Raw genomic sequence first — 25,981 nt, 5'->3', positions numbered from 1 at the left:
TGTCCCTCCCAATCATCATCTGAAGAAGCATAAGGAGAATACAGAAAGAAAACTATGCCCTCTCCATTCAAAAAGTAATGGGTCCTGCAAAAAGCTTTTGCTCAAACTTCCAGTGCTGAAGTTTTGCCCTTTGCTGTCACCTGGTGGCAAAATTGTCAAATTGCACTGCTGTCCAATGCTTGATGTAGCTTCCTGAATGCATGTTAAATTATGTATTAATTAAACTCCTCAGCATAATACAATCCTTAGAATTCTGGATAACTTGTATACCCCCAACTTGGTTTCCCCCGCTAGAAATATTGTATCTAATACTACCTACCCACGAAGACTGAAGAAATCTACCCATGAAGAAAGAAAGCAATCAAAGCAAATGATGAAAAGTATGCTGGTCAATAACTGGACATTGAATCTCCCTTAAAACTGGCCACACATTAACATGCAGTGTTTAGTATCACCTGGAGGTTATACAGTCCCATAGTTAGTCTTTGTTAGCTGGGCAACTGTTCTGGTCCAGAAGCTAAACAGCATGCCTGGTTATTATTTGATTGGCTGACCATTAGGCAATACCCAGGCCTATGGTCTATACTAACAAGCAAAAGGTACATTTTAGAAGGCAGCATGGGTATTTTCTTGCTGCCCTGAAAAACTGGCAACTTAGATTTTTAAGGCTAGTTTTTTTTTTAACAATATCTACAAGGTGAAAATAACATAATGCATTTACCAATAGGACACTGTGGTATAAATGAGAAAGATTTGAAACTCTGCCTGACTGGTTCTCCTCTTCTTTGGGTCTTTGTGAAGCCTATCCAAATAATGTTTCTTACCTTCTCATCCTTTGAAACCTTCTCTTTATATTTCCCATTCTTTTCTATTCCCCTGGCTCTTTTTTCTTCTTTTTTCTATGAGAAATGCATTAGCTTTGAGAATGGATGTTATCTCTCCTACTCTCATGTCTGCTATAGCTACAAAAAAAGCAACAACAATAAGTTCTCATGAGAAAATAAAAGGTAGCCCTAAGTCATTGCATTCAAAATAAAGAACTTTTGCAAGCTAGGTCCTACAGAGCTAGAAAACTTAACCTGACTAACTGCTGGGGATATAAGATTTTAGATCAAGGCCAGAGGTGGTATTCAGCCAGTTCTGACCGGTCCTCGCGAACCAGTAGCGGAAATTTTGAGTAATTCAGAGAACCGGAAAATACCACCTCTGGATGGCCCCACCCCCATCTATTTGCTGCCTCCCGTGTCCCAGCTGATTGGCTGGGTCTTCTTTTGTTGCCATGACAGGAGAATGGAGCTGAAAAAGTAGGTTAGTGGGGTGGGGAGAGAATGGGGATTTTGCAGTAATCTTCCCCCAGGAGTGGACAGAGAATGGAGACCCTTTCCCTAGGAGTGCCCCCCCAGGAGTGGGAAGGGAATGGGGATTTTACAGCATCCTTCCCCTGCCACATCCACCAAGCCACGCCATGCCCACCAAGCCACGCCCACAGAACCGGTAGTAAAAAAATATAATCCCATCACTGATCAGGCAGAGCAGAACAACTAAAACTGATAACCAGGGCCATGAGTTATTATATCTCTATATAACTGGGTCAAGGGTATATACTAAAAAAATAATATCAGGTAGATCATTACAAAGAAGAGAGACCTCCAATTTGAAGGTAGTTTTCACTTCATTTGCTCATCCCTCTGTCAGGTAATCAGATTGCATAGGCTCAAGGTGCTAATGGCTAATTCAACACTATATGCAATAAGATTATCTATTCATAATTTGGTAGTGGATGAAAATATGAATTATAAAAAAAACCAGCTAGACAAAAGCAATAATACTTGGCCTAAGATCTGCCTAGCAAAACTTTGGTCCTACAGCAAAATTAATGCTGAAGTAGATTTAGCTAGGTTTAAGTTATGATAGACACTTCATTTTCAGAATGGGGCATAGGTCAGCCTTCTTCAAGTTTATAGGCAGCTCCTCTTCTCGTAAAAAGATACTAACAGTGACATGGACCTAAGCTCCTGCTTCCACATGAAAAGGACATGACAGGCAGAAGAAAGAGGTCATTCCTACAGTTTTCCAAAATTCCATACCCATGTCTATAATTATATACAATCAATCACTTGATTTCATCTTCAAAGTACAAAGTGATAAAGCAGGACAGTTTTAAACATTATGAAGCTGTGGTAGAATAGTGTAAGTTTAAGGGGAGTCTACTTTAACACTGGTACAGTTAATGATAACTTAAGACTGAGGCCAATGCTGAAGATTAATATTATAGTATAGCCTTTATTATCATTGTACAAAATAAATATAACAAAATTGGTTTTAACCTACTGGTGCAATCCATGAGAACAAATGCAAACAACATGAATAGTATAAAGAATAATCCCAAGGCAAGTAATAAGGAGAAAAGAAAAGAAAGGAAAGGAAAGGAAAGGAAAGGAAGGAAGGAAGGAAGGAAGGAAGGAAGAAAGAAAGAAAGAAAGAAAGAAAGAAAGAAAGAAAGAAAGAAAGAAAGAAAGAAAAAGAAAAAACTAGTCATGTTTCCGCGTTGTGTGCAGTGATTGCAGTAGCTTGATAGTAGCAAGCAGTTAAAGAGAAGTAAGCAAAGTATCTCCAAATACCAGTATACTAAATACCAGTATCTCCCCTTATTTTAAAATAAATTTGGTGCCAGTCTACTTAACAATGAAAGTTAATGTGAAGTAGGTAAGATATTGGGCTAGGACTGAAGGAATCCCGATTCAAGTCCATCATTAGTCCCTGGGTGATGTTGAGATTCTTTTAATTCAACATGTAGAATTAGAATTAGAATTAGAATTTTATTATTTGTATGCCGCCCTTCTCCGGGAGGACTCAGGGCGGCGAACAATTCAAGGGGGAAAAAGGGGGACATAAAAAACAAAATACAAATAATAAAAGTAAACAACAGTCGCACAACCATACATGTCGAGAGGGGAGGGAACTCATCACCCCCAGGCCTGCCGGCAAAGCCAGGTTTTGACGGCTTTTCGGAAGGCCTGGAGAGAGGTGAGGGTCCGAATCCCTGCGGGGAGTTCATTCCAGAGGGCTGGAGCTGCCACAGAGAAGGCCCTCGCCCGGGTAATAGCCAGGTGGCATTGGCTGGTAGATGGCACCCGGAGGAGGCCAACCCTGTGAGATCTAATGGGTCTGTGGGAGGTAATTGGCAGCAGGCGGTCTCTCAAGTACCCAGATCCAATACCATGAAGGGCTTTATAAGTTACGAATGTTATATGTAACATTTGTAGGAAAAGAATTTACGGAAAGAGTTTTATATAGGCTATCCTGAGTTTCCAGATGGAAGACAGAATTTAAAGTTCCCACATACAATAACAGGGGATAAGTATGAATAGGACTGTTGTTTATACATAATTCTCAGGATTTCTTCTCTTCCCTGGGAAATGGAATAGTAAAATTAGACTGGCAAGAGAACCAGCTTTGGGTTGCTGGGGGATAAAGGTGACTCCTGGTTTAAAAAATGCCAAGATTGCTGAATATGCTGCCAGGTAAGAATTTTAGCCAATGTTGAAAAATAAGCAGGTAATACAAAGAATCCAACTCCTCGTTTTAGGTATATAAAACAACCTCTTTATTAGTGAAGGAGAGCATCATAAAAAAATCACCACAGTGAGAATACAGCTCAAAGCATTACAGGAGAATGATTTTTCAGACATTGTATTATTGCAATATAAGGTAAGGGGGGAGGGAATTGAGCAAAGCGGCAAGCTATAGCTATTCAACAGAATATACAAAGCTACCTCGTGCCTGGGTGTTCTTTGCATCTTCTTTGGTGTAGTAAAGATGCTCCTCATTCAAAAAGCAGGAAGTGTCTGTTTTATTGTCCAAGGGGTCCTCTAAAAATGTGTATCACCAGAGTACTTTCATTTTGATTTAGTTACTTTTTCCTAATTAATACTCTTAATTGTATAACCCCCAATGAGCCTGGCCAAATCTACCTTAAAGCCTTTAGGAAGATAAAAAAGAAAATCCTGCAACTATATACAAGTGGTACAATACACTTTGCAATCAAGGTAACTATTATTACATGTCCTGTTTAGATACCATGTTTTTCTGAAAAGAAAAAGCATAAACATTTAGCCCCTAGAAAGGGTTGGATGGCAATAAAGTAGAAGGGAAAAAAACAGCTTTATCTCTGCCTCTTGTTTATTATTCTTAAAATCTTTCAGTGTACAATGCTTTAAATGATGGTTATAATAGATGCCAAAGCTGTATTTGTCATCACCAAATTGTTTGGTTGTTTTATTTTTTTTAAGTGCACTGGAAACACCTACAGCCAATTCATACTATAATATACACTCCTGCATTTCTTTTTTGATAGCAGACTAAGCAGTTGGAAAAATTTTGTTCCCTGAAAGGAAGAGTTTTAAGCCTTAGTTTCAGGTTTTCATGAAATTAAAGCCTATGTCATTTAAAAAAATAAAAGCTTTAATTCTTTTTTTTTTCTTCTTATGGCAAGATCAACATAAAATTGTTGCTGATTTAGATCAATGGTCAAACATGTTCAGCATCATAGTTGCCACAGTGGTTGATCTGACATTTACAGAAAATACACAAGACAATATGGGGACAATTACTTCTCTTGGTTTTGCCCTTCAGAAAATGGAGGATGGTTTTAGAAGCATGAAGCACCGGTCCTTTAAGCTGTTCGTATGGGTAGCTATTGTAACTAGAAGTCTTATCTTCTTGCATAAACTTGTTCACAAAATTCCACAGTAGGGCACCTTCTATAAACATTTCTCACATTCAACAAGTCACAAGATACCTACTCTTTATTTTTAAAACAAACACACAAAGCACATCTTAAATAAAGATGAGAACAATTATGAAAATATTGCTGAAAAGTGGATTTAAGATGATAGTATCATCTGCAAAAACAGAGGTGAGGGAATTGCTCTGTTATTCTCTACCTGTTAGTCACACACTAAGAGCTAGAGTATGTATAGAAAAATACTTTTGCATAATTCTCTTCAAATGTTCAAGAGAAATATATGATTAGAATCCTCATCCTCAGCGTTATAAAAATGTGGTGAAAGGGTTTTTGTTCATAATTCAGATGGCTTTTGAAAATTGTGGGCCCAAACATCGGTGTATGGACTGCTGTTGAAAGAGGATGCAGAACACCCAAAATGTCATAGGCAGTTTGAGAACATCCTGTGTAGCTTAAGGAGCCTGCTGCTAACCCCTGGATTTTGTGGTTCAAGAACCAGTTTTGGTTCATGTAAACACTTAGCAGAGAAGTAAAATAGACATGTTTAATCACAAAAATCTGCAACAGCTAAACATTTCAGCAAGGAAGCTTAAAACCAGCTCTAGAATTTTCTACAGAATTCTTGATTCTGATTTCAATGTAAAAAGAGCTAGAATTCCTCAAAAGAATTTCATCATTTGTATGTCTACTTAAGATGAACTAGTAATCTTGGGGACTTGAAGGCCAAACATTAACTTGGTAGAGAAATTATTCCAATTTGGGGAGAAGGGTATCTGATATTTAGATTTCTCATATCTATATCATTTCTATAAATGCCCTTAGGAATAGGAACACAGAAGAAAACCACATTTGGGGCTAATTTCAAATGGTTTGTAGACTTATGCTATTAGCAGGTAAGTAATTTATAAAGGACATTATACTATTCTGAGAAAGCTTGGAATGAAGAAGCCCCAGTTCCCCAGACTTGGAGAAGGGAAAAGGAGCACATTGGATCAAGCAACAATAGGATCAGGAAAACAGTCGTCTATAACTTCCTGGGCTGCATTGTCAATTGTGTCCTCTTGGAACTCTGTTTCTGTCCCCACTTTCTCCTCTTTTCTGCATTCTGATTTCACCTCAGGTCCCACTGGAGGATTTGGATCCTCCTTATGGTCCGGTTTGAAAGTTTCACAGGTTTGTGCACCTTTAAAAGAATGTCAGGAAAATTCATAAAGTAATAATTTAGTATTGTGTACATTTTCTTAAATCTTTCATCAAATCTCCATGCTGTCTTGCTTTTCATTCTTGTACATGACCCTAACATGAGAACTGAATTCTTGAACTTAAAAGTTTATTTCTTGTGAAGCTGTTTATGGATTAGTTAAGCTCCATTTATTTGAGGAAGTCTTCAGGAAATCATAGGATATAACTGTTATTATTAGAAGGAAAATCTATATCAGTTTTACTTCTCCTGATGTTGTGAGAAAGCATTTGACAAGGAATTCTGGGACACAACCCATTTTAGCAAGTTTGCTTTGCATAAACAATTGCTTAAAACAATACATGTACTTATAGAACAATCACTACATAGAAACTGTTACAAGATTTCTTATTACACTTGCAATAAGTGCAAAATATGGCTTACTTCAAAGGATACTGGAAAAAGTTGTATTACCATAGCTCATCTCCATGCCAAAGTAGACAGTAGGGAAAACAGCTTTTAGAACAACACAGTTACATTTACTTTCTGTTGTATAATAACAACGCTCATGTCTCTGTACTTACTAGTATTGGGAGTACTATCAACAAGAACATCTGTAATTTCACAATGGTCTCCATTAGGAGGAGGATTTGGTCTTTCACTAGAAATGGCAGACATGGTTATGCCCTCATCCTTTTCGTCTTCTGTAGAAAAGCACAGTCAGAAACTGAAAACTGCAATTCATGGTTTTTTTTATTCTTAATGTGGAACAGAGATATGCTTCAGTACTATACCCTTTGTATCTGGAAAGAAGTCCTAATGGGCTTTATGACGGTCATATTGTTGTCTTATTAATTTATTACATTTGTTTGCCACCCATTTCTCTGCAAGGCAATTCTTGTGGTTTACAACATCAATATACATATATATCTTATATATTAGGGTTTAGTGAAGCTTTGAGGGATGTTTTGATCTGATGAAGATTTAAATGAATATCCACATGAGCTGTTTTGAAAAGAGTGAAACAGTATGACCATACTCTTACACAGGGGTGTCAAACTCATGACCCACAGGCCAGATGTATCACAGGCTGTCCATGCCCACCTCCAGTTTAGCAAAAGTGGGAAAATCACAATTCATGTGACAATAACATTACACTGCCAGTTTGACACCCCTGCTCTTACACATGACTCTGTTTGAGAGCCTAAGTTTTTCCCATAGCATTATGCTACATCACAGAAAAGAGCTTTCTTTTATTTTTGGCAAATGGTCTTGAGTGGTCTTGGACAAGAATGCTTGTTCTATGAAGCTAACCAAGATCCATCAACAATGAATGACTTTAACCATCATTATATGATTGCCAGTCAAAAGCAACTTAACATGTGTTGCCACGGGTCTTCCAGTTCCTGGCCAACTTTGGCAAACATGGGAACACACTGAGATTGCACAGCCTGGAGTTCTTCCAGACTATTTGTCAACTGCTTTGGTGAAGGTCATGCTCTGGTGAATGCTCTGCTTACAATAGTCAGCTTGGTAAGTGGTCTGAGAAGGTAACCAACAGCAGCAGTATTCATCAAAGATGGAGATGTCTTCCATAAAAATATCTGCTAATTATTTTCCAATTCTCCTAAAGGAAGTTTTTAATAATAAATATAAATGGGAAAAAACTTCCTGTCTAGTTTTTTCTGATTTTCTTCATTATTTTGTTTAAATACTTGTTTTCAAATAAGCATACATGGGGCTGCATTTCTTGTGGCCCGCCAGCGACTGCTCTGCGTCGGAGGCAGAGATGGGACCAGGGCTGTTTGACAGTTATCAGCTGCCTTCAGAGTCAGACATCAGTGAGGCAGACAAACAGCTGGAGCCTGCTGTGTGCATGCACAGAGTTGCCAGACGAAGGGAACAGCTAAGGAACAAGGGTCGACTTGGGAGTAAAGCCACAGATGGACAGTGAGTGGCCCCTCCCATAGGGAATAAAAGAGGAGCGAATGGGGGTGTTTGCAGGAGACTATTAGTTCATTCCTGCATTCTTGCCAAGTATTGCAGCATCTGAAAGATAACGGCCTGGCCATTCTCCAAGCCTGATAAAAGTCGGTAATTGTGAACTACCTTGAAAGACTGTTGGTCGGGACTTTGCTGGAGAGGAATTCACTGTAAATTAAATAAAAGGGACAAGGACTCGGCTTTGTGCTGCTGGGGAAGCCTAAGTCAGAACAGCATTATGAGACACTACTTCAATGAGAAAAAAGCATTACTCACCCACAGGGACCCGAACAAAGTTGTGCTTGGTTTTCATGCAGCAACATGTGATCAGTGAGGCTGTGACGGCTAGCAAAACTGCACCACCTCCACAGGCTGTTAGGACATACAGGAAGAGTGGATTTTGCAGCAGATCCCCTGGTAGAAAGAAAGAGATGGTCTTTAGCAGTTGACAAAGTAGAAGAAATCAGTGCTGGTTTTCTAAACATTAAACCCCATCAGAACTAGAGCTGATGTCAGATGCATCTTGACACTAAAAAAGGCAGAGTTTTATTTTTTTAATGTTTAAATATATGCACAAATATTATAAAATGAAAAAGATTCACAAAGCATATATATCTTATGCCTTAAATAAAATTAGTGCTACGTATCTATTCATGTCAAATTCCACAATGCTGAGGTCAGTTTATTATATTTTATTTTTCACATTTCTGAACTCAAAGAGGGTCTCTGGGTGGTGAAAGAAGGATTTTGGGTGGTGATTTAACAACTAGAAGCCAGAATAAAACATATGAATTAATATACATAGACCAAGTTTTTTATTAGTTTTACAAAGGGAATTCTGGACTGTAAAATACTTATTCAGAAAAAGAGGAAACTGTCAATGTAGTGAAATCTATCAATTTTCTCCAAAATAGATGCTATTCAAAATAAGTTTTTATTAAATTAAAATAAATTAAACAAAAATCTATATAACGCTGAAAGAATAATTAACAAATATATATTTGATATAATATCAACATGTTATAGCAACTCCTTTTATTTCACATATTAATTTTGTTCTGAAAACTCACTGCTTTTTGTAGATTTTTTTGTGTTTTTGCATTAAATGTGAATTGTTTGGAAACCAATTAGGAAATAATTGAAAATGAATATTGCTTTTGTAGTTGCCGAGCTCCAGATTTTAATTATCTGGAAGTGATCCAAGTCCTTCTCAATTTTATCCCCACTTTAAAAATGGATCTTTGAAGGGGGAGAGTTTCCATTCCTGTCTGGTTTCTTTCCTCTTTGCTATCGTTTATTCTTTATTTTTGTATCCTACTGTACTTTTTTAATGTATTTGTGAGACACCCAGAGATGTTGAGAGTCAGACAGTAAACAAATTAAACAAACAAACAAAAAAACTTTTAATATAGCTGAGTAAGCATCGAACTGCTTGAAATCTACCTGCACGATATTTTTAGAGATTTGGATTGCATATTCTAGTATATATGCTTAATCCATGGGGCTAATTTTATTTTATTTATAAGAGTTGTGATTTTATGAGGTTTTCTCTCTTTTTTCTCTTTCTAGTTGCAGCAATTTATAGTAATTTTATTTATAGTAATAAATGAAAATAGCATAACATGGCTTGCTTGCAATCTGCTGTGCATGGGAAGACTATAACTGTTGAATACTAGCGCGGGAAATATGAACGCGTGTATAAAGGACTCCTCTCCTGATTGGTTCCCGGGCGGAGCCGGTTCAATCTTCACCCTGATTGGTCGAGCTACTCGACGCCCCATTGGCTCCTCGTTCAAACCCGGGGGTATAAATGTTTGGCGCGAACCACGCCACGTTGAATCGCAGTTTACTATGAGCTGAATAAAGTCACTTCCTCATACTCTCTTGTCGCGTCCTTCCCTTCGCTCCAAGATACAAAAATAACATTTTCCTTTTCTGCAGCAGTTTGGAATAACTCCCCCCTCCCCACACACACACACAGAAACTGCTACTTGCAGGTTAGAAAATCTTCCACCAGTGTCTTCCACTGACTTAGACGCAAAGGCCCAATTAGACTCTCTTTCTGCAGCTCACTGAATCCATGCTTTTTCACCAATTTTCCAATTTAGCATGCTGTCTAAAACCATTTCAGTGTGTTCTGTGTATCTATAATAATTGGATTGAGAAAATCATCCAGCTAAGGTAACTGGTTTGTGAATATAATCTTAGTGTCACTTCTGGTTCATTAAAAAGGAAGGAAAAGGAAAGTTCTTAATTTGAAGAAGAAAGTCTTGGCAAGTAATCAGAATAGGAGGGATCTGTCACCCCTCTGGCAAGGCAATCCACTGGAAGCTGAGAGAGAGGAAGGCTAGAGGAAACTCACGTGGTCATGATATAAACTTTGTCTTCTACGATTAACAGTAGGAAGAATAAGTGTGGGTCTATACTTTGTATTCATTAGAGCAGGCTATTTCTTTGGTCAGCTGATATACTATACACCAGATCTTTGAATCACAAAATTATCATGATCATAATGTGAGAGATACCCTCAGCTTAATAGCACTGAGTTGAATGCTCAAGGCAATGAAATTTCCTTGACTTTAACATACTATTTTTATAAAATACCTGCCAATATCAACAGTTGCAGAAACCAAAGACAAAATATTTTCTACTTTAATGTTTACATCCTATAAAATACTAATAAAAGTTTAATAATGTAAACAATTAAGGATAAAGTTATTATTAATTCATTGATTCCCTTATTTATTTGGATTATTCTATGTCAGTGTTTTGTCAGAGCTGCTATCCGCAAATAGTTGTGTGTGGTTTTGATATTTATGATTCAGTGACTGATGCACAATCCCCTCAGAGATAATTCTTTATGCTCTTTTGCACCTTGCAATCGTGATAGAGTATAAACTATAGGAATTACTCAGGGGTGGGTTCCAGCAGTCACTACTGCCGGTTCACTCGTGGGTGTGCCACGCAATAAAAATTGTTCTGCACGTGGGCAGAAGCAAAAAAGAAGATGGCGTCGCCTACAGTGCCACTCAGAGAACCTGTTTGAGAGTGTGGCAGGCCTGGGTCACTGCCTGTTCCAGCGACCCAGGCCACCAAACCACTACCGGATCGGCTGAACCAGTCCGAACTGGTAAGGACCCTCCACTGGAATTACTCAATGTTAGTTCAAGTATAAGCCAATCTTAACAAAGAAATCATGTTAGGCTAAGGCTGAATAATCTAACAAACACAGTTTATTTTATTTTTATCCGTCCTTTACTATTTTTATACATAACTAAAGGTAGTGAACCTGGATAATAGTTCCTCTTCTTCCTATTTTCTATACTACAACACCCTGTGATATAGGTTGGGCTGGGAGAGAGGGAATGGTACAAAGACACTTGGCAGGCTTTGATGCCTAAGGTAGGACTTGAACTCATAGATTCCCAGTTTCTAGCCCACTACCTTAACCATTAGACTACTCCAGACTCACTTTGTTTGTGTATTTGCATCAACAGCCAGGTATTTTATTTTCTGATATAGTTGTTGAAAAATTGAGTTTCAAAGCAATTAGTGAGTTTGCACGCAATATCTAGAGGATTTTTTGTGGGGTGACCTTGTTAATTATTTAATTTCTTTAAATAGTGTCATCTAGATTATACTAATGAAAAGCAAATTATTTTCCCTGAATTATACATAATTATCATATTTTCAAATATCCATAATATCTAATCATATCCACATCAGACCATCGATGTAGCCTTTATTTCTCTCTCTCTCTCTTTGACTCCCTTTTTTCTTACATCCAAACTAGGACTCAGGAAAATAAATACAGATGCAGAAACTGTAGTAGCCAGATTCAGTGTCAAGTTTGGAATACAGCAGAGGTGGGTTGCTCCAGGTTCGGCCTGAATCGGGCGAACCTGTAGTGGCAGCAGGAGACTCCGCCTACCCACCCGGATACTTCTGCGCATGCGCAGAAGCAGCAAGAGTACACGCGCATAAGCGAACCAGTAGTAAAAAAAGGGAAACCCACTACTGGAATAAAGGATGAACTTCATAGGAGCTACGTGCTAGAGGATTTTGAATTTAGAAAAGCCAGGATAGGGCCAGATTGCTGGTGGTGATATTAGATCATCACTCTGGCATAATCACATCTAATGAGTGCATTTACTGTTCCCCATTGATCACAAGTGCTACCTTTTTATCACTTGTGCTGCTTGGTATTTGAAAAAATAATTAGGAAGATTAAAATATGAGAAAAGGGAAGAGTTCGCCTTATCATTTACACTACCTAAACAAGATCTGTAGTCTCACACTAATGCGGAGGAGAAAAGGATTTGATAGAAATAAACAATTTTCTCTGGCCAGATTAAATGAAGGATACATAAAGGAATAAAATATGCTTAGGTGTATATTTATCTATATAACTCCAATAACACAAGTTAGATAAAATATAACTTACCGTTATCACATTTCATTTCAACAGGAGAACTCTTACAGTGATTTCCTCTTTGGCAAACGTACTTGCCATGTTTACCTTTTTCCAAAATAATTCTAGTGCCATTATCCTTGATACAGCCATCACTTACAGGATTTCCATTCAGAGTCCAATGAACATTGTCATTGAATTGGCCACCTGTTTCACACAACAGGCTGATTTTTCCATTAGGCAAACAATGAATGTGAACAGTTGGAAGCAGATCTAAATGATGGGATATCAACAATCAGAAGGGAGAGAAGAATTCAATAGGTTATGGCAATAATGCTGTTTCAAATATATAAAATAAAACATAATAAAATGAATAAAAATCAACCTGATTTAATGGTCATAGGAAAATATATCAGAATTTTGCCCTGGGTAGTTTTACAAATAAGAAGCTTTTATTCCAACAAAAACCTTATCACATTTCATTTTTATAAATAAAAGATGCACAGTGTGTCTTGCTAACATATGGTATACCTCCTGATGTGTGGTATCTCTTTATTCAAAATCATTCAACACCAAATTACTATGCTTTTCACAAAATGTCTATCAACTTCTTTACTTAGAAAAACTACAATTGCACATACTTGAAAAATCCTCATAGATTTTTCCTATTCTCCTGGGGAAAAAAAGATTTTTACTATTCTGTGCCTCCTGGAAAATAATATTTTTTCTACACAAATTATTGTGGAGGGGGTAGGGGATGAAGTCTAGGAACTTTATAAAATAAATCACATGATAATACAAATATAACATAGTACTTCGTTAAAGGTGAAATGACACTGCGATGAAGATATAATACAGGTAGCCCCTAGGTTATATTCTGCAACTTTCAAAGTTATGACTCCACTGAGTATGTGATACATGACCAGTCCTCAGATTTTCAGCTGTCACAATGTCTTTGCAGTCACCACTCACCACTGCAACATTGCAGCAAACTGTGGTCATGTGATTGCAATTTTCTATGTTTCTGCTGCCTTTCCACAAGCAAATTCAACGGGGAAGCTGTCAGAAAGTCAGAAGTTGTGGCTACATGAGGTCCTCATTTAATGACCTGCATGGTCTTTGCATAACAAAATCAACCAGAACTGCTACATGAACCCACAATATCACATGTTTTTTAGGGATGGCAATTCAAATCCCAATTGCCTTCATAAATTAGTGGTAGCTGAACCTCAGCCAAATGGCAAAATATGCAAAATGGAATTGAGTTTTTAAAGAATACTTATGTTCTTCAAACATTATATCCATGACATTCCTCAACTGGCCACAGCTCATATATTAACACTGAAGGGAAGGGTAATAAGTTCCCCTCCACACTGAACATTCCCCTAGTTACTGGGTTTCTTCAGCTCTACCAAATTCAGAACAATTCTGCAGCATTTTATCTATGATATCAGCAGTTTTCACTTGATGAGAATTTCCCATCTCATCCTGACTCAATTGAAGCCACAGCACCATATCATTCATTTTTAAATTAAGTGACCAGTTTTGACTCCCAGTGAAAACAAACACAATGACTTACTGAAAAAGATTTGAATGGAGATGGGGAATGAGAGAAGTGTGGAAATTAGCTTTTATGCTTTCCCCTGGTCACCTTTGTGGAGTACTGAGTGTTACAAGGATGACACTGTTGAGAAAACTGAAGAATGTGTGATATACCTCATAGTTCATTCTGCATCTGTTCTCTGCATCTCTGACTTGTCAGCCAGGCTATTTTTGGACACAAGTCAGCAGTTCTTCAAAAAAAGTAATAGACCCATGTTCAGAAATAGCCTGACTGACAAGTCAAAGACTTGTGAGAGGCCTCTGAATGTTCCTTCCTGCCTCATTCATGCCTATGACTGTCAACAGAATCACCAGACATAAAGACAGAACATGGGCTGAAGCAGGGGGAAAAGATCAATAATGAGTGAATTCTATTATTTATTTCCAGAGAATGACAGAGCTGCTAGCAAATTACCTTTTCTGCAGCATTTGTAAGTAGCAGGTTAATTTGGCACAAAACACACACATGCCAGCGAAGTAATAAATACAGTAGAAGCATGGCCACAGGAAACACCTTGTCAACAGAAATAATACAACAACTGAAGCACTCATTCGTGATAGGGCCCGGCTGCCTTTCCTGGTTTAAACTGTTTTTTGCCCAACTCAGGTCTAGCATTTTCTCAAAACAGCACTAAATCTATGTATAAAAGAAGCCTGGGCAAGCTTTACATGCTGTAGGTGGATGATTCAAAAGCCAGATGTCACAGCTCATCTGTACACAAGGCTCAAATGAACACAGAAGACAATGGCCAGCAAGTACACAGAAGGGTCTGTGACTGCAGCAGAATGAAGTGGCCAAGTAGAGCTGGACAAATCCCCCTAACAACTCTTCCATCAACCATATACTTAGTGAGATATACTGGATTGTGTACAGGGCAGAAATTGTGCTGTGACGGAAGGAAATCCACAATAGAGAAACTAAAGATGAATTGAACGGCATCGATATGGGCTCAGGATGAATGAAGTCAACATTATGAGGAAATGTATATAAAATATTTGTAAAACAAATGGATAAAAATATTCTTGCCAATATTATAGAGATATAAGAATTGAACTCCATCATTCAAATATAATAATCAAAAGTATGAGATGGAGATTTTTAACAATCGGAACTATGTACAGTAAGCAGAAACAGAAGAAAAGGTGCTTTGAATAAAAAGCTTCCTCTTTTCACAGCCTGTTTCCCAGATGCCTGAGGAATTTGTTCAACTACTTATTTGTCTCACTTATCATAGGAATATTTTTGACAAAAATGTTCTTGTGCAGGGTTAGTTTTGTTTAGTTAATAAGATGGGCCTTTTATTTGCTTCCTATTCCTGCACAAAATAAAAATAAGAACAGAAAACATTGAAAAATACAAATGTGTGGTTAGAGAAAGAACACTGCATTTTTGTGGGGGTGATACTTGAATTAAAGATTGTCATTTTTAATAATCTAGGGCTGGACCTATGTATTCAGAAATTTGGAAGAGAAATAATGTGCTCATAAATACAGCATGAGTAAAGAGCATTTTCATTGTTCCAAATCTGTTGATTTGTGCAAAATTTGTTTATTTTATTTATTTATTTGTTTGTTTGTTTATTCATTTGTTTGTTTGTTCATTCATTCATGTTTTTTTGCCTCCCATCTCACTATCAAGTGAATCTTTTTATTGTAATGTGAAATGACTAAAACATTTTTGTTCCCTGTTAGCCAGCGACTAGGATGATAAACTCCCATAATCTTTCTAGGATGAGCTATATACTTTTAATTTCAGTCGAAATTATTTTAGGTTCATGGTAAAACCAATAATGTGAAATGTCAATAATACGCTGCAGTCATTATTTAGTATGTCTATATGGCATCTGGTAGGCGAACATAAAGATAGTTGAAGTTGTGACTGACGATCATAATAATGTGCCACCTGAAGTGATGATGAATGCCAGTTGATTACAAAATATGTTCTCTGTGCTATAGCCTTTAGGCTCCACTGTGTTAAACTCAGGTTCATTTAACTGCAGATCATGGTTTACGATTAGATGCTTAACTGAAGTAAACAAGTTTAAGACATAAATACGTATAATGCATTAGGAATTGTAATGAAGTTCTTATATTTTGTCATTGTTGACCCCAAAATCAAAATACTTACCACACATGCAAAGAAAAGATGTCTCGTTTCCAAGGCAGGTGTGTACACAGTTTACGTCTCCTTTCCCTGATCGATTATCCTGCGATACTTGTGTTTCTGAGAAATTATTCTGAGTGGTTAAATTATTGGCAGCACAAGTCTTGCCTATAATAAAAAGAAAACAAAACCCATTCATTATTGAACTATTCTGCTATAGTGGATGTTATATGTATCTGGCTTTATAATGGTAAAACAGAGAAAACATTGACATAGAGATGAATATATTAATTAACTGAGCAAAAGAATGGTATTGCATTTGGGAATGTAAATTAAATGCAAGAAAAAAACTACATCATCAACATAAAAATAGTGAATATACTATAAATATTATAATGATTAAAACAATATAATATGATTAAAGAAAAAACTTACAAAAAGATTAATCTAATAACCATAGACAATAATATAACTTTAACTCAGTACTAACATAATTTATATTTAAATTATTTATTTATTTTATTTTATTTTTTTGTATCCCACCTTTATTATTTTTATAAATAACTCAAAGCAGCACATAGGTATATCCAACACACCTTCCTCTTCCTATTTTCCCTATAACAAAACCCTGTGAAGTGGGTTGGAGAGAGACTGGCCCAAAATCACTCAACTGGCTTTTATGGCTAAGTGGGACTTGAACTTATTGTCTCCTGATTTCTAGCTTGGTACCTTAACCACTATGCCAAATTGGTTGTCATATATACCATTTTGTTTCATTTGTTCATTTTTAGAAGAGAGATTTTTCACTCAATCCCTTATCATTTCCCATTCTCATGCTTGGACTACAGCAATGCGCTATACATGGGGCTAGCGTTGAAGAACATTTGGAAGCTACAACTGGTGCCGATCCGATGTTGCAGACTGTTCTTGGGGTCCCTAGGGTGGTCCATGCCACACCATTGATTATTACTTTTAAAGCCCTGCATCAAATGAGTCCAGGTTGCTTGATAAACTGTCTCACCCAATGGATTGACCCCACCCATGCTGATAGAAGTGGCATGCTGTGAGTCTGTTGGGAAATTTTGGCTGGGTGCAAGAGAAGAGCCTTCTTTGCCATGGATTCTGCCCTTTGGAACATCTTGGCCCATGAAGTAAAATTGGCTCCCACTCTTCTGATCATCCATAAGGGTTTGAAGACCCGCTCTCCAACTGTCTTGGGGCACCAACAGGGGAGTATCACTGGAGGTGGCTGATGATTTAAGAGAAAAGCCCAACTCCCCTCCTCTTGCTCTCTCCCATCTTTTGTTTTACCTTTACTTTGGATTGTCATTGTATTTTTATTGTTCTTAGAAATGTTTATCTTGTAAGGATTTATTGCTTTTAATACTATAAGCCACCCAGATTCACTTCAAATCAAGATGGGGGCAAACAAATTTCATAAAATAAATTGTAAAATGGTACTCAGGCTTGACAGACCCAAAGTTCCTAATGACATGGCAGACTAAATCTTTAGGACTATAGTTCATCATCAAATTGACATTCTTAAATATAATATTCCTTTCTGTGATTCAGTTGTCATTTTAATTTAAAACCAAAGCAACACTGAAGTTGGACACGATCAAATTATAAATGAAATAACATTTCTTACTACACATCAGATATCGAAACTTTTTTAAACTTGCTTTGAGAGTTACAATAAATATGAAATTGTATTTTCTGGTGAACTGATATTGATTAACACCTAGACCTCTTGATTCTCTAAAACTCAAAATCCTCATTTTTCACTTCACAATTCACATAATACCGAGAGAGGGAGGGAGGGAGGGAGGGAGGGAAGGAGGGAGGGAGAAGGGGAGGGGGAGGGGGAGAGTGAGAGTGAGAGTGAGAGAGAGAAATGAAATATACACATAATCTATTTTAATCTAATTCTCAAACAAATGTTGTAGATGAATCACACTAACACATAATCTGTCAACATCTTTCAATCAGCTACTATATTAGCAACCAATTGATTTTAAGTATCAGTTTTTTAGTTAGTCCAAGTACTCCATTAAAACATCTTCACTACTGCTTGGGTTCTACAACAAATAGACGTCAAAACTAAAGTCAAATTATATAATTAAAATTCTGATAAGTAAAGCTATCAACATCAAAGGATAATCCCAGATAGTCAAGGATATCCTTAGGGTTTAAGCTTACTATAAAAAAAAATCCACTTAACTAATTTATCTCTCTTTATATCATACAAATTGGCAAGAGAAAAGAAGTATCATTGTGATTGCTAATATAAAAAAGCATAGCCTTATTATTTTTGGAACAGATTTAAAGTGTCTTCATATTGCTTTTCTTAGCTCACATGTTTACCTCATCAAAGCCCAGGGAAACAGTAGATAACTGTTTAAGGAAGCTTACAAATGCTATAATTACCTGGTTGGTTTACTTATAAAGCTCAATTTGATGTGATCATAGCTGAGAGTAATTCCTGTTCTATATTTATTCTATATTATATATCTATATCATCTATATCATCTATATCATCTATATCTATATCTATATCTATATCTATATCTATATCTATATCTATATCTATATCTATATCTATATCTATATCTATATCTATATCTATATCTATATCTATATCTATATCTATATCTATATCTATATCTATATCTATATCTATATCTATATCTATATCTATATCTATATCTATATCTATATCTATATCTATATCTATATCTATATCTATCTATCTATCATCTATCTATCTATCTATCTATCTATCTATCTATCTATCTATCTATCTATCTATCTATATATATATATATATGAGAACATGAATAAATTAAAGCAGATGAGTTTACAGATCTCAGATTTAAATGAGAATACTTGCTAAGGTGTTACTAAAACAAAACTAAAACATATATATACTCTTACTTGAGTAAATATTTAAAATTTGAAATATATTATTTGTCTGCTTATTTGTGTAATTAAATATGCCTTATAATTGTCATTTATAATGAATATAGGTGTATCTAATTATATTGGTTGATTCAGTGGCTTCAAAACTTAGGAGATGTTGTTCACAGTTCTACACTAACACACATATAATAAACCAGTAAGAGAAATAATTTCCATTGTTAAATAAAAATATAAATAAGGACATGACCAGCACATATATATCTGAATTTGTAATATTCTTTATAATATATATTCACTGATTCTGGAATAATGTAAATGGTTCTGGTATTTCAAATTTTAAAAACAAAGCAGTATGATAAAATCTTGAAATTTATTTTCAAAACTATATACAACTGGCCTAAGTGATTTGGGATGATTTTTCTTAGCATATTTATTCAAGGACATATTAAGAAAAGAGAAGAAAGCCTAAGAATTATTGGTGTTTAAATTCCCGTTTTACCCACTGTATTATGTGCAAAGCCCTTCAATCAGTTTTATTTTCATTATAAATGTAGTAGGCAAAAAAAAGATAAATGTAGTTCAAAAAGAATAGACTTAATTACCCCTTTTTATGATTTGATGATGATAACACCAAGACTTTGCTGAGATTTGTTGACACCTTTTAAAAAGGTATAAATGTCTGTGCAAAGTAGGCATCATGCTAATTTTATAAAATAAAGTTTGACTTACCACTAATGGTCAGGATCATCAATATACATGGCAGGAAAAATGAAAAATTGAAATCCATTTTAAACATCTTCTTGCACTGTATGCTGAGAGGATCTAGCTTTGCTGTTAAACCAATGTACTACTCAGGATATGATGTCAGAAGCAGTAACAAAAAATGAAATAAAAAAAAGAACGAATACTGGAAGGATCCAAGATTAATGTAGAATCAAAATAGAATGGAAGGTTGTTTGGTTGACTGACCTCATGCTATAGCCACATTAGCAAGATGATCTATTTCAATGGCCATATACGCAGGAAGTGGGGTGTGTAAGAGTAAATTCAGAAGATGAGATGAAATAGTAATCTAAGCAAGACCATCTTAGCCTACAGGTCAAAGCTAAGGGAAAAAAAGCAAATTCTGACATTACACCAGTTTCCTGTTTTTTAAGTCTTTTCTTAAATAGATGAAGTGAATAATGACAGTTTTAAAAAAAAATTACTAAAAACAGTGAACCAAGCTAGTTGCAAACACTGTGTGTTAGAACAAAAGTGCAAAATTGGTACCTGCCAATATATTCTAAGCATGAAGGAGAAATGACATTTATGTTCTACATCTATAGAAAGAGAACCAACAGGGAAAGCTTAAAATCTCACCAAGACATGTTACTTATAAACAATATTACAAGTCACAGTGAACATCTGTAATCTTCCAGATGTAGTTGGTCTCCAATTGCTTATCACCTCCAGCTTGTATGAATCATGGTCAAGATGGCAAATGTCATATAACATCTGAATTGTCATATATTTATATCCATTCAGTTCTATAAGTGAAACTTCATATATAGCCATTCACTTCTATAAGTAAAACAGTATTTCTTATGAAATATTAAAAATAATCTACTGTACTTTACCAACCTAACAGAGATCAAAATTAATGACTAGTTTGTTCTCTCTCTGTCTGTCTGTCTGTCTGTCTGTCTCTCTCTCTCTCTCTCTCTCTCTCTCTGTGTGTGTGTGTGTGATGCGTTCACCATTATAGTCAATTAGCATGCACTGTTTGCCTGGCTAATTTTTTTCTTTACTCACAATAGAAAAACTTTGCTTAAACAATCTCAACAATGTACCGTGTCTCCAACAGGTATCATAAGATAACAAGCTCAGCATTCTGCCCTTAATTAGATGGCTTGTAGCTGCTGCCTGTAACTGACAGACTTTAAAAACTTTCACACCAACAGGTTTGTTTCTCTCCTAAGCAGCTTGGGACTCATACCCATGAACATTCTAGTCAAGCAGCAGTACTCATGCATTCCCTTCAATGTGTATTCCCCATTCTGCATTTGCTTACTTTCTTGTATTTTTTTTTCTTTCCAGTGAATGTAAATAAAAACATGATTTCCCTTCTTGCTATTATTCCTGTACTGCAGTGAGCATTCCAAAGACTGGGAGTAAAGGAAAGCTGAAATAAAATTGCAGACATGGGATTTTTCACTTAGCAACTCTATTACTTGACTGGTTCCCCCATTGTGGTTGTTAAATCAAGATTACCTATAATTGGACTATGTCAGAACAAGTCCAAGAATGAAATGGGACAATCTAGCCAGAGTTCAGTTCTTTATTTGTTTACATACAGCAGACAGAATCTTGAAACTCTTACTACTCCTAGCCTAAGAATATACCCTGGAAAATTCTAGGACATGGATATTATCACCCTCTTCATCTGTCTGCTATGGGGATTACGCTACCTCTTGTCTCCATCTCCTTTCTGGAATTAGCTCCCTCCTTCCTGAGAAACTGCCATTTTACTGTAGTCCATCACCCCAGCTTGCCTTCCATAGGTATCATTTCTCATAGTAGTTACCTTCAAACTATTGCTAACCTCAAATAGAATCTGAATGTATGTGTGTGTATATTAATGAATTAAGTCAAAGAAGAAATGAAGGATTAGATCATTAGCATCAGAATGTAATTGGTTCCCTTTCTTTGTGCATGCTATGGCTTCTTTTCTTTGCTAGATCCTACCTACCTTTATCATTATTGCCACTTTCATGGCAACCAGATGACTCTAATATAGGAAAAATAGCAATAATACAGTAATACTGATAGCAGCATTCTCTTTTCAATATTAATACAAATTTAAGTCTTGCTTGTATTAGAGCTGTATTAAATATGCAATTTTGACCAACAAAGAAATATAGCATATACAATTGTTGTGAATATTATATTAATTATCTGTATGGTATAAGTATACACCGTATTTGCACATATATTTATCCAATGTACTGTATATAATATATCTTCCATTTAGTGGCAAAAATTCTATTTAACAAAAAAAAATAAGCAGAGTCAAGTTTATAGTTAGTATGTTGGTGGATTCTCCACCTACCCCCAAAATATCAGACTCCATTGCTAAAAGCAGTAGAACTGACTGAAGGTCATGATAACTTAATTTTGTCTCTACTGCTCTCTCTTTTTAAAAAAAATCAGTGATCTAAGATGTGACAAAAATAGCCTTCCGTGAGAAAAGCAGTCATCTGAATCTCCAGACATCTGCAGGCCAGCACAGAGGGGAGAAAAGACATTTGCAATTAGAAAGGTACCCATGGATGCCCTTGTCCTTTGTGTTTTGGATTTGCGCCAACTCTATGCTAATAGGCTGCTCCTCTTCTCCCATCCTAAATAAAATAGGTAAGACGGAGAGAATGGGATCTTGCAATTATGTTTGTATTTGCACAGCAGCATCATGAGCTATAAAAGAGCCAATCCCATTTCGCCCTGCGTTATTGGACAATCCAAAATGCGTAGTTCCTGGCAGATTTACAATGTCAGGTGGACTTAGAAATGGCAATTATTCTGGCTATTCTTGCTGGTCTTCTAGGTATATCTATTCTGAGAATAATAAAGGCCCAAATGTGAAAATAGTGTATATAGGTGAACAGAGAAATATTCAGGAGAAGATTGCAGTCAGGTCAACTTCATATTTAAAGAGACCTTGGGCTTTAGAAGAAGTTCCTCTCATTTTTGAGTAACAATGGCACATAGCAGTAACATTTTAACCAGCTCTCATCACTAATAGCTGCCTTTTTAATTTGCTATAATGTCAGAGATCAAGACTATATTAGAGACCTTGTTGGAAGTTCATATAATAGCTGGACCCAAAATTTTAGAATGTAAATTATTTTTGAAGAGAGAGTTGGATGAAATTGATGGGGGGCGGGGGCTCTGAGACTAAGACCAAAACTTATGGTAGCTTTAACTTCCTTTTTTTCTAGGTAAACATAATAGAAAATGGCAAGAAAATCTTCCTGCACTTTCTTAGCAATTTTTGTTCAGTATAGCAAAAAGATAAATTATTTCTGATGGAAAAAAAAGTTTATTTTAATGACAGCAATTGTCTTTTTCAAGGGAGAAGAGAATTCTGGATGATTCTTATGAGTGGAGCGCTGATGCACTGAACAAGATGGCAAAGGTTATATGAGCATATTACACGTTCATCTCTTAGTCTAAAGCTTTCCTAACTTTCTACATACCAATCAATTTCCCAGGACCAACAGAATGAAATAATTCTTTCTCCTTTTTTCAGTAATATTATTACCATCAACCTGCAGTGGAATGCTGTCCTTGAGAAATTGTTGGAGAAATGCTACTTTTGTCTCTTTTCCATCCAACAAATTTGGTGAAAAATTTAGAAAAACTATTTAAATGTGAAGCAAACAAAATTAAGATTTTTTTCTTGAACTAAATATTTAGTGTGTAAAACAAATTCAGTTATATCTAAAATGACTTAGGATAATAGTTAGGTTTCCCTTGTCATTCAGAACTGAATTTCCAGGTTTCCTGGCACAAGGTAATTTCTTAAAGACATGAATGTATGATGTTGACCTAAACCCACCTATATTTCTATTCATAGCCAATTGCTAATGAAATTTCTGTGTAGCTGCATATCAAAGGTAGTATTTTTCATATTTTGCAACTCAAACTGTGTGGTCCTGCTTCCATTCTGTGCTTCAATTCCTTTAAGAAAAACCCCTCCACTTCTGTTAGGTACTATGCCAGCCATGGTCAGAGCAAAGTAAGAGGTTGAAATTCAGAAAATGATCCTTTAAGATAGCATTATTTCCAGCAATTTTATGCACTGGAATCAGGCAGCTGAGTGCTAAAATGTGGGAAAGACTTTTTCCAATTCTAATTCTTTTTCTAATTCCTCACTCAAAGAACCATTGGCAAGTTCTTGCTTTTGCATTTGCTGTCCCTGATTCCATACATCCATTTCATTTAAAGTCATGTGTGAAATGTCAATAGACACTATTGAATAAATGAGAAGAACAATTAACACTTGATTTCTACAAATATAGAAAACTATTACAATAGAATGGACCTGCTGCAAATCCCATCAGCCAAAAAGTGTTGACTAGTGGGAACTAGAAGTTGGGCTTGCTTTTTTTGTTTTTGCTGTAGCTTCTGCCTTATGGAATATTCTCCTCATGGAGATTAGAATGGCCCCAATCTGTTGGCTTTTCGCAAAGCTTTAAAAACTTGGCTATGTACCCTGGCCTAGGACTTGGAATGTGTTAAGGCCCCATTATTTGGCTTTACTATTAGTTGATTAATCCTCAGAGCTGCTGTTTATACTTATTTATTTTCTGGGTGTTTTTATTTTTTTAATATTTCATAATTTTAGAATTATAAACTGCCAATAGTCACTTGATTGAGTTTTGTGGCTATAGAAATTGAATAAATAAAAACTCAAAGGTAAAATTCAGGGTATAAGTGTTTGGTTTGAAGGAAAGGCAATGCGTGTTGTCTTTCCTCCAAACCAATATTAATTATGATATTTAATTAATATACTTTAATTAAGCATATTTAATAATTATTAAAGTGATATTTACAATCACTCATATGATTAAATCAAATATTGATTATGGTCATTTTTGAGGTTCGGAATGAGGGACGCGACCACAGGGTGAACAACGAAACAGGCTTTATTCCAAGCTAAGTATAACAGCGATTCGACTCATAACCAGCCCGCCAAAACCTTATATAGTCGGGCTTCAACCAATCAGCACCCGACTTCCAGCCGGCAACAGCCTCCCTCGCGTCCTATCCAATCCAGACGGAGGAGGCTGTTGCTGGCCAGCACAAAGGTGCTGAAGTACCAGAACAGTGAGGCCATTTGCATGGCTCATACATATTCATTAACTTATGAATACTTAATACCCCTTCCCCCCAGTTCCGCGCATGCTCCGCGGGTGGAGCATGCGTAGTCTTGCAGGTAGGCGGGGCGGTGCCGGACCCGCCCTGATCTACGCAGTTCACCACTAGTCGTCGGCGGAGGAGGACCTCCTTGTGGTAGCTCCTCCCTGAAGGGGGTGTAGCTCCAAGGCACGCCTTCTTGGGATGGCCCAGAAGGAGGGCTCGACTGTCCAGGTGAGTAGGGGCGAGGTGGCGTGTCCACTGTGATAGTTTTGTGTTTAGAAGGCGTGTCGGGAGGGAGGAACCTGGGCATAGGTGGGGATTGTTCTGCGGCGGCTTGAGCTGATTGTGGAGGTTCCCGGCAGGGGGCGCTCGGGCAGGTTGGGCCTGGTGTGGCGAAGGCCCGCGGCGTGTTCTCTCCGGATTGAGCTCTCGGTTGTTGACAGGAGAGGCCTGGAGCGGCGAAGGCCTCACGCTGGTTTTCCGGGCAGGCGGTGCCGGCATCGGTTGGGCCTGGGCTGCCGGCTGGCGGTGGGAGGCGTCTCCTCAATTGATCCAGGTGACGCCTCCATTGGGATCCGTCAGCCAGTCCGATTCTAAAAGAACACGGGCCGGTCAGGGCAGTCACAGTGGCTGGCACCCATCTCGTAGGCCCCGAAAATGCCCGGGCCCATACCGCATCCCCTAATTTAAATGAACGGGAAGGGATAACCCCCAGGTTGCTCGGCTGATCCCCTGCATACAACGGATGTAGCCGGTCCAGGGGAGTCTGCAGGCGCCTGCCCATCAAGAGCTCTGCGGGGCTTCGGTTGGTCGTTGGGCAGGGAGTGGAATGTTGGCTTAGCAGGTAAGCCGCCACTTTCTCCTGCCAGTCGCCCCGGTCCATGCGGCCCAGTGCCTCCTTTGCTGAGCGGACCGCCCGCTCCGCCCGGCCATTGCTGGCCGGGTGGTACGGGGCTATGGGCGCATGTCGAATCCCTTGCATGGCCAGGAACTCCTGGAACGTGGTGGCCATAAATTGGGGCCCATTATCAGAAACAATCAGGTCCGGCAACCCATGGGTCGCGAACAACCTTCTCAAGGCCCGGACCGTACTCTCAGCTGTGGTGGAGCCCATGAGGACCAGCTCCACCCAGC

At 37.3% G+C, this 25,981-nt stretch overlaps 1 protein-coding gene across 1 annotated transcript; it reads right to left on the bottom strand.

Annotated features, from left to right (window-relative positions):
• Window positions 1-3,583: 3,583 nt before the first annotated feature.
• Window positions 3,584-19,771, bottom strand: LOC106546154 (uncharacterized). Its single transcript, XM_014062938.2, has 6 exons — window positions 19,676-19,771; window positions 16,052-16,195; window positions 12,355-12,594; window positions 8,187-8,324; window positions 6,512-6,631; window positions 3,584-5,930 (listed from the first exon to the last, which is right to left on the bottom strand). Exons 1-6 carry the CDS (start codon window positions 19,740-19,742, stop codon window positions 5,740-5,742), a joined length of 900 nt encoding a protein of 299 aa, XP_013918413.2. The 5' UTR covers window positions 19,743-19,771; the 3' UTR covers window positions 3,584-5,739.
• Window positions 19,772-25,981: the final 6,210 nt, after the last annotated feature.

This window comes from Thamnophis sirtalis, unplaced genomic scaffold (genome assembly GCF_051295495.1).
Source record: "Thamnophis sirtalis isolate CommonGarterSnake01/CBP01778 unplaced genomic scaffold, rThaSir2_p1.2 scaffold_8, whole genome shotgun sequence".
In the NCBI taxonomy this organism is placed as follows: domain Eukaryota; kingdom Metazoa; phylum Chordata; class Lepidosauria; order Squamata; family Natricidae; genus Thamnophis; species Thamnophis sirtalis.
Note: the sequence above shows the minus strand (reverse complement) of the source record. Positions and strands in the feature narration are given on the sequence as shown.